This window comes from Uloborus diversus, chromosome 1 (genome assembly GCF_026930045.1).
Source record: "Uloborus diversus isolate 005 chromosome 1, Udiv.v.3.1, whole genome shotgun sequence".
Taxonomy (NCBI): Eukaryota; Metazoa; Arthropoda; class Arachnida; order Araneae; family Uloboridae; genus Uloborus; species Uloborus diversus.
In genome coordinates this window covers 154,852,671-154,863,105 of record NC_072731.1, presented here as the reverse complement: position 1 = coordinate 154,863,105, position 10,435 = coordinate 154,852,671, and the positions used below count along the sequence as shown (strand labels likewise).

Below are 10,435 nucleotides of genomic sequence, written 5' to 3'. Positions count from 1 at the left end.
TCAGAACGGCAACGTAGGTCAAGCAGACGTAGGTCAGGCGGTGTCATGTGATAAAAACAAATGCAACTTCAGTCGGTTTCGTCTGTGTATCATCTGGAAGTGTAGCGGTGAAATAAATGCGTTACTTATTTTGTGGCTAAAAGCGCTTTATCATCTTTAAATTCTGAAAATGTTTCTTGCTCTTAAGAAATGACATAGATATTATATTAATATTATATAGCTGTTGAAATTCATTAGGATCAAGTGAGTGTAACTTGCAAATTTATTTTACAAACTCGCGTATTGATGAACGTTATCAAATGAGTATTGTTTGCTGTAAAAAATAAAGTATTTTTGAAAGAAAATAAATTCTAAGTAAAACTGTTCAGGTTTAAAACTGAAGTTTTTATATTTTTGTCTACCCTAAAAACGTAAATACGTTTTTATGGTACTAGTTTCGCTGGTAAAATTTTCTTTGCAACTTTGCATTAGTTTGCTGTTTATGCAGATATATTTCTACAAAACCAATCCTATGATAAAATTATTGCATTGTGTTAGATTAGAGGACTTTAATAATCTATTTGTGACACTTTGATTCCAATCATGTAGTCTGGCTTTGGTCTTTCGCTAATTGATATTTTTTTGGCCAAGCAGTTGAAACATTGGATCATCACAAAGTTCCTCACTACTGTGATGTCTTTACTTCACATCCTCACACACAGTAGCTACTTGTTGAAACGCAGATGGTCTTCCAGCACACTGACAGATGGCACCACAACTGCAACATGCCTTAAGCTCTTTCACTCTACTCTTAACTGCTGCAGTAGCAAAACCACACCTGCATCCAGACAGTGGCATAGCAAAGCGTGGTTATAATAGGGCTTTGAAGCTCAGAGTTGAAGGTTTAAAATTCCAAGAATCGGAGTCTGTCAGTCTGTCATTTTCCCTTCAAGTCGAACTCTGGCAGTGCTTGTGGAGTTTGACTGATTTTCGGGACCTGAAGGGGCCAAAGCCTCTAAATTTCCTGGAGGAGTCGGACATTTTTCCTCTGACTCTGCAGCCCTGAATTATAGCTTTACCCATAGAGAAATACAGCAGTATAGAGCCAATGAAAAACTATAAATCACACATTTTTTTTAAATAATTTTTTTGAGAGTACCTAACCTAGAGTGACGCAGCACCACTGGTTGTAACCAAAGGCGGATTCTGATTTTGTAGCAAATCAAAAGGGGGAGAGGGTCTGTTTTTACAGATAGGGCCATAAAAGAAAACTACTAACTCCAAAATCAAGTCTGAAACTTCTTAGAATATTATCACTAATGGCTGATCATTTAGCTGATTTGTGCACCTTTACTCTCAATACCTTTGTATAACCTTATGGTATGTAATTAAGGAAGGTTTACAATAACAAAATATTTCAAGTTTTAATGCAACTCATATATTTAGCTGTTAAAGATGTGCCTTAAAATGTCAGTACATTTGAAACATTCAATTAACTGAAACTTGGGAGTTTCTGACTTGAATTTTTGAGACTCTTCTGTTGTACTATTATTTTGGGGATTAAGTCATTGTTGTTTAAACTAAGAAAGGTTTTTTATTAGTACCAGTAATGTTACCAATTATACCAAGTTTGATTACAAATAACATTTCTACTAGCTACAGTCAAACTTGCTCGCAACAAGCCCTGGTTTAACGAGAACTTCCATTTAGCAAGGAAATCAGTAAGATTTGGTAATGTTAAGTCTATGGAAGCATAGCTCGCTTTTAATGAGCTAACTTGCTCAAATCGAGCAATCTTTTTGTATTTCATAAAATTTCTCTTGACTTCCAGCTCAGCTTAATCTTTATTGGAAGAATTCCTTCAATGCTTTGAAGATAAAAAAAAAACCTTTTTTTTTTTTTTTTTTTTTTTTTAATTTGTGGAGTAGAGAAGTATTAGAAAATTCTACATTTGTTGATGATATTGTTATAACTTTTGAAGTATACTTCCGATAATATTGTAGTAGAAATTCAAGTTAATGAAGATAATAAAAAAAAGTGAAATCCTTGAACAAAAAAACCTTAAAAAAGAGACAATAAGTCAGTTCAAAGCAAATTAACCAGAAATAATAATAATAATAGTAATAATCAAGTTTGAACTTTCGTGATTTTTTCGACAAACTCGTTTTTACAAGCACTCGGTAAAACGAGCAAATATCATGGTCCCCTCCCTCATGCTTGTTGTAAACAAGTTCTACTGTACTAGAAGCAGTGATGTTCCCGTAGGGTATACTCCATATATGCTGTAGACACTCAAACATTTTGTTGACAAAAAGTGTATACCCTCAAGCTTCAAAAATTTTCATATAATGACACATTACATGCATGATCGCATACACATATTGTGCGTAGTGGATTACTGGGAGTATAGCCTCAGAAAAATAGATGGGAGCATCACTGAATAGAAGTTTCTGCTGGCTACTAGTTTTTTAAATTCCTGGAGTGGGGCCTATTTTAACAAATAATACATTTTTTACTTTCATTCCTGCATTTCTGAAAATTTTTAACATGCATTTATTTTCATTAGTTATGATGCCTAATTCTGGAGAAGATAGTTTGAAGACTACAGGTGGTCAAATAGATAGTAGGTGATCCTTTTAAATTTGAATTGGATTCTTTTCCCCCCATTTGTCTTAAATTTTAATGTAATTTTGTTTTTCAGATATAGTTTTTGCACTTATTGATGCCACCCTTGATAGAAATGATAATGTAACTCAAGCTGTTCAAACATCTCTTTTTAATATTGGCAAGCATCAGCCAAATTTAGTTCTGAGTAGCTGCCATTCTTATTTAAGCAGACATCCAAAAGTAAGTGATACCCTAATGATAAATTATGCTTGAGTTTTGCTGCACATTTTTTTTGTATTTATATTTAAGTACTTATTCTGGATAATTTTGAGGAATGATGATTTTTTTTCTGCATTCCCTATACATATTTAAAAAATAAATATCAATTTCAACAGATAGAGACAATGCCAGGAGCTCATTAAAATTTTTTTTCAGATAAGTATTAAATTGAAAATTAGTTACTATAAAAAATTGAGTAAAACATTCAAATGCTGATGAGCTTGGATTTTGTTTCTGCATTATTTTATTTCTACTTATTTTTTACTGTTTCTTAATATAGGTAACATTTAATATTCCAGTGGAATAAACTATCAATTTTACTTGACATATTATTGAGTTTTTTTTTTTTTTTTTGTATTTACCTGGAAGTTTTAGGCAGCCATCTTTTAATATTTATTGTCCCTGAATTTTGCTTGTTTGATTTTTTGTAGCAAAACCAATCATTTTACCTTGAAGTGAGGGAGAAAATTCTTGCTATTATTTTTACTTCCTTTTACAAAAAAAGAAGTATTGTATTTGCGAAAAAAAAATTTCACTCAAAAGTCGGCTTTAATAACCATTTTGTTCGCCCCGAATGAATATTGAGTTTTTTTTCAACTCGACCACACGTGGCTAAATGCCTAAGAACATATAAACACCCAAAGTATCCATTTTGACGATCCCTGAGAGTATTACAACGAGTTTTTTTGTGAAGTACATATGTATGTGTGTATGTATCTCACATAACTCAAAAACGGTATGTTCTAGAAAGTTGAAATTTGGTATGTAGACTCCTAGTGGGGTCTAGTTGTGCACCTTCCCTTTTAGTTGCATTCAGATGTTCCAAATGGGGTCTTTTACACCTTTTTAGGGTAAAATCATTGCTAATTTCAATGCAAACTCAAGTGCTGGTATAATTTGGCAAACACTTGGCAATATATCACCAGAGCCAAGTGTGAGTGTTAATGTTAGGTTGTTAGGGCCTGTTTGTTAGGAGCATGTTTTGTGTAGCTCGAAATAAACTTTACATTAATATTTATGTGTTGTTATGAAGTAAACATTATTTTTTACTTTTACTTTTTAGCTAGCTCTGGTGCACAAGTTAATTATTTTAAGTGTTATTGAAAAAATCTGCAATGAAACTTTAAATTCTCTTCAGAAAAATGTAGCTGAAGATCTTATCAAACTTGCATTTGAGGAAATGGTTAATACTAAAGTAAGTTTTCCATCATCATACTTTTATTATTATTATTATTGTTTGTTCTTATTAGACTTACACTTAAAGAAAAGGTTAACTCTAAATAAAGTTTCCTTCCTTATCTTATTATGTAATTTGTCGTATGTTACATGCAAAAGCTCATTATTTTTAGTTGCATTTACTATTTAGATGTACTAAATGGTTCAGATTGTAAAATTTTGCAACATTGTTCCGGCAAAAGAAATACCTCAGTGACTTCCTTATATTGAAGAAATAGAAAGATATGTAAATGCAAAGTATCTGTGAACACAACTCAAAACTATCTACAAACTCAGAAGAGTGCATGACAAGAGATAGAACGGATTCCAAAAACATGAAACATTTTTCAGCAATCAAGGATGTGTGTGTGTGGAGGGGGGAGGGATCGATTTTGCAGCAATCAAAGGGAAAATACATGTCTATGGGAGATATGTCATACGTGACGAACATCACATTCTTAAAACTTGAACATATGGGCGACCAATAACTGTATCAAACGTCAGTTCAAAAATTTAAAACGTTTCAAAGTATAATTCTGGTCAGTTTCTATGCACTTATTATTCTAAAAATATTTAGTTATTTTAGGTTTAGTATTATTATGTATATTGTAATTTGTATTAAAGGTTTTACTATTATTATATAGAGCAATAATGCATAGAATTCATAAAATCAAACATCTACTGTATACCTTTAAACATAGGTATCTATTGTATATGATCTTATTGTGTTTTGAAATTTCACGAGAAAGAGCATAAAAGATACATGGCAAAATAGTAAATAAGTCCAATGTCAAAAAAAAAATAAGTGTCGAAGTTTGAATCTTAGAGTTTCAATCAATCTTTTGACTTGATTAAAAAAGCCGAAATTCATCAAATCTTAAGTTTTAAGAAGCATTCCTAGTTGTGATGCATCTCTCTTTGTTGATAATCTAAAAGCAAATGTGAACAATTTGGCTTTTACAATTTTAATTTGTTCCATGGACGCAGTCTTGCATAATATAGATGAACGCGCGAATGGTGTTCGCAGAAAATTTTTGCCTCTGCAGAAATTTTTTTTTAACTACCAGCGGTAATTAAAAAAATAATAATAATATTTATTAAAAAGTCCCATTTTATTTCTGTTTCTGTCGAATCTTGTGCAAAATCAATCTAAAACATAATGATTTCTTCTTGAAATTGTGATCATAGTACGCTAATTACTTAAAGACAAAGTAGTCAACATTTGCAAATGGAGACTGCTTATACTATGATTGCATGGTTTTTTATTTTACACAGTTTGAATTGTGTAAGAGAAAAATTCAAGCTATGTAAAATAAACAACTTTACAGACTATGGAACAGTCTCTATTTGTGAATCCTGCTGTAAATTGAGTTTCAATATGTTGGCGTTGAGAGAGTGAAAAAAAAAGCACAAATAATCTGTGGCAGCATATATTCCGCACCTCATTAATTTTAAACTTTTTAACACATAATATGCAGGAAAATACGGTATTAATTTTTGCAGAAATACTTAATTTTAAATAAATAAGTAGTTTTTGTTGATTTGTTTACAAAATCAAAGGGGGAGGGGACGAGCCGGTTTTCAAGCTCCCTCAATTTTTTCAACTGGTTTTAGTCAAAAGATGAGATTATTGGTCACTCGTGCGTTTGCTCTGATTTTTAGTTTAATTTCCACTGCGGATAATCGTGTGAACTAGGTAGAAATCATCATGGCCAGTGGAAATAAAGGCAAAGCATTTTCTGTTGAAGAAAATGTGCAATTAATTCGCAAATTAGAAAGTGGCGAAACCCAATCCTCACTTTGCAAAAAATTTTCGCTCTTAAAATCTACTGTAGCCACTATTTGGAAGAACTGTGGTGCAATTGTTTCTGCTTATGAAAGAAACATAAACGGCTGTAAAAAAAATGCGAAAAGCAGAAAGGGAAAATGTAGACGAAGTGTTATTTAAGTGGTTCACTCAGCAGAGGAACAGAAATGTACCGATAATGGGAGCCATTCTGCAGGCAAAGGCAAATGAATTTGCCGAACATTTTAATGAAAAAGGGTTTGTCTGTTCTAACGGGTGGTTGGATAGATTCAAGAAACGGCACAACATAACGAGTGGAAAAGTTGTGGGTGAAGCTGCAAGTGTGTGCTCTTCTGATGTGAAGGATTGGATGCAGAATGTGTGGCGGGACATCATTCGAGATTTACGACGAAAAGGATATTTTTAACGCCGACGAAGCGGGCTTATTTTATAAGCTGACTCCAAATCAAACATTGAAGTTAAAAGGTGAAAAATGTGTCTGCAGAAAACACTCCAACACACGGATAACCACTTATTTGTGCTAACATGACTGGCTCTGAAAAACGAAAGTTGATGGTCATTGGAAAATCTAATAAACCCAGGTGCTTTAAGAATGTGAAGAAACTCTCTCTAGTTTATAAATCAAACAAAAAATCTTGGGTCCATTACTTCTGCAAAAGCAGCTGTAAATATTTTGAACAATTTTTTTTTGCGACTGAAAACGTTGACAAACATATTGTGGATTCTTTTGCAGTAGTTGAGAAAAAAATTGATGATATGTATATAAAATCCAAAAGTTTTCAACCGAAAATAACGTCTTTCTTCCATGCTACTGATAAATAAAAACAAGGTAAAATTTTACAAATTAAAATTATATATAATTTATTAAAATATAGTTACTAGTTATTTCTAAAACTTCATTTTATTACCCTAACTACTAATTAAGTCATTGTGCAATTATGATGATTATTATCGTAAAATATTACCAAATTTTGACTATTTTTTGGAAAATCGGATGTAGCGAACCCCCGCTTCTAGCGATCTCTCAAGTCGGTCCGTTGAGGGTTAGTTATAGCCGGGTTTGACTGTATTATGAACAAATCGCAGTAACTATGATTGCTTCTGAATTGATTACTTTATTGCCATATGATTAAATCCATTAAATATGACCTACCATAAATAACAAGCACATATTATATGCAATACACATTTTAATTAAAAAAAAGTTACTTTAGAGATTTATTTATTATTTTCCTTACAGTGGTTTGCTTTCTGATTGGAACTGAATGGGGAGATATTCTTTTGTTTTGTTGCAAAATAACCTCTAATTATCCGGCATGGTGGAAAATTCGAATTTCCCGGCATGCTGGTCAACCTCGCTTTTTTCCGGCATGCCGGATAATGCAGGGTAATACGGTAATCTGTTCATTTCAGAGTGTATGACGTGGGAAGTAATGCCCACATTGTGTATTAATTTATATTTTTAAATACAAATAAAGTAACCCTGACTATTGAATAGTTTCCCTTAGTACTTGTATATTTCATGTCATGGATGATAGTTTTCAGTGGCCAATTTACCATGTCGCAATTACGAGGGGACCACGAAAATGTGACGGGCCCCCGAATTTTTACTGCCATAAGAAGGCAAAGTACAGTAGCTGCAAATGTTTCATAATCATTCATTTTGCAGTTTAGTCATCTGTTATACTTCGGCTTTTTTGTATAAGGCTTACGTATTTAGTTTCCGTTGAAAATAAAGCATAAAAAACTACAAAATTCCAACATTTCCCCCATTGTTAGTATGGAATCCAAAACACGTTTCTTCAAATATCTTAAGAACTCATTTCAGCAATTACTGCCCTTTACCATCTCATGACAGTATAAATCCGCCGCTGTTTGTTTTTCCACTTATTTTATGTATAATGTAATTTTTAAGAAAAGTAAATGTGAAAGAAAGAGTTTAATATTTCTTATTTCTTTAACAGGAGATTGTTCCAGAATGGCAAAACTTAGCCAGTGGAATTTTAGTGTCCTTAGGAAGGAAGTATCAAAATGAAGTTATGGAGCAACTTTTATCTAACTTTCAGCCTGGAATTTTGCCCCATTTTTTTGTTGTGCAAACAATGGCCAATCTTGCATCCGCTAATGGTATAAGATATGACTTAAATGTTTATTTATTTTGCCTCTAAGAATAATTTTGTTGTTATTAGACATTGTCTTTTTTTGGTACTTATAAAACTCAAATATTTTTTAGCAACTACTCCATACAATGGGTGTTTTCTAAAAGTTCTTTTTTTAATTCGACTATAAAGTTATAAATTTATAATCCTCTAGCATTATTTAAAGAACGCAGATCATAAGTAATTTTTCCCTTGATTTTTTTCAATTCAATGATTTTTAAAATAACATAACGAAGCCTTTATTAAATTCTTATTCAAACCAAAAAAAAAAAAATTGTTCAGCCATGTTTTTGTCATAAAAGTTCATAATTATTATAATAAATCAGTATTTTGCTATCAATTATTTATTGTGTATTTTTCATTTCATTTGCTCTTAAAGTGTCGCTTTTCTTTCAGTGTTTGGGATTGTTCCATTCTTGAAACCTATAATTGGAACTATGTTGCCATTATTGGGTATCGTTAAGCAGGAAAATATGAAATGGATATTTGCTCATGGTATGCAAATGTAAAATATTGATGGATTTTTTTAAACCCTTTTTTTAAATATAATAATTTTATTCTCATTCCTAAAAGCAAAAGCTAGATTACTTTTTTTTTAGTATAGTGAAGTATTTTTTCTTGATTGAACAATAAGTCTTTTTAAGAATTAGTAAATGTATTTTTTCTCAAGTTCATATCTTCTACTTCGTTTATTGATTTTCAAAAGTATAATATGTGTTCATTCATTATATTAACATTAAAAAAGCATCTATTACAAGTTTTGATCTATAAGTTTCAACATTATATAAGTTTTAGATTCCGACTCACATGTTACTTTCCTATGAAACTATGAGTATTCTTCAATGAAACTTTATAAAATTACTAAATAATAGATTAATCATTAAGTTAGAAAAGCCATTTCTAATCTATTTATAATTTTCCATGGAACAAAATTTTTCTGCCAATAAGAAATGTAGCAATTTGAGACATTGCAAACAGAAAGAAACAAAAAAACTTTATCCTTCTTTTACTTTGTCCATGATAAATAATATACAGTCAGACCTCCATATATCGAAGTAGCAAATTGCCAGAAAAAATTCGATATGTAGAAACGATCTTATTTTATCATTAAAATCGCCAAAAACATTAAAATTAAAGCTAATTTTCGTGCATGAAGCCCAATTTCTAATTTATACGAGCATCAGATTAAATGAAAATTAATAATTAAAAAATTAACAGAAATTACACATTTTTGTAATTCATACATCTTCATTCTTCAGCAGTTCAACTTGATTCACAACATGAGGGGATTTTCTTTTTGACAATGTAATCAAGAGAAAAGTAAATCAATCTGCTTAACCTGAATGATTTTTACTGAAGCTAAAAAGACTAAAATAATCAACAGACAAAAAGGATAACTTGATACTGATTTTACAGTGTTACTGGTTACAACTAAGATTTGAAATAAACTTGAGGTAATTTAAGAACTCCAAAATGGAACAACGTCCTGTCTACACACCCCTCAAACCCAGATTTCTTATGAGTTTCTTAGCAACCTTTAATAAACATAATTTTCTCCCCTAACCTTCATTTTTCACCAGACAAACAGTCTAAAGTGGAAAAAAAATCTACGATGTCTCGAAATTTTTTTCGATATATAGAGGTTTTTTCGATATATGTAATGAACATTGAATTTTGCTGGGATTTCGATGTTTAGAAAATTTCGATGTGTGGAAGTTCGATGTATGGAGGCTCGACTGTAGTTAAGACTCAATCAAATGACTTCACAACGTTCATGCATTTTTGTGAATGTGAAGGATCCCTGTCTTTTTCCATTTAAAAACATTTCCCACAGGAATGTTATTTTCCTAAATGGGGGTAGTTGTGTTAATTTCAACTTATGTTCTGTATTGCAGTGCTCTGAAAATATTGCATTTGACTAGAAAAAATACAGGACTAAGTTTTATTTTACTTGAAAGTTTTAGGTTCTTCTGATTTTATGTGAGGAAATTATGTTGCTTGTTTTTATTGTAATTTCTATCACCATGTTTTTATTGGACAGCTATGGAAACTAATGATTATATTTGTTCATTAAGAACTTTTTATTTTCACGAAACTTAAATGTTTAGTAGAGGTCATAATTAGCCCATCAGAGTGTCAACAACAAAATCGTGCATTTTGTATCATTTATTGATTGTTTTTCATTTAGAAGTATGGAAAAGCTTACAAATATGATGATTTGCAAAAATTTTATAGTATGCCCAGTTCATGATGCGTAAAATCAAATTAATTACTCCCAAATTAAAAAAAAATAGCGTATTTTATTCCTTAAAAAGTCAAAATATACATAAAAGCTGGATGAAAATGAACTCCCAACTGTTAAAAAGTCAGAAATTTGCAAAAACGCACG

At 31.3% G+C, this 10,435-nt stretch overlaps 1 protein-coding gene across 1 annotated transcript in view; it reads left to right on the top strand.

The window, feature by feature from the left end:
• The first annotated feature begins 70 nt into the window (after positions 1-70).
• LOC129233063 (maestro heat-like repeat-containing protein family member 1) overlaps positions 71-10,435 on the top strand; it is an 80,119-nt gene continuing 69,754 nt past the window's right edge. Inside the window, exons 1-6 of the mRNA XM_054867143.1 lie at positions 71-243; positions 2,546-2,602; positions 2,681-2,826; positions 3,929-4,060; positions 7,852-8,014; positions 8,443-8,541. Coding sequence (XP_054723118.1) covers positions 2,548-2,602; positions 2,681-2,826; positions 3,929-4,060; positions 7,852-8,014; positions 8,443-8,541 — 595 coding nt within the window. The 5' untranslated portion in view covers positions 71-243; positions 2,546-2,547. The remainder of the gene's footprint in view (positions 244-2,545; positions 2,603-2,680; positions 2,827-3,928; positions 4,061-7,851; positions 8,015-8,442; positions 8,542-10,435) is intronic.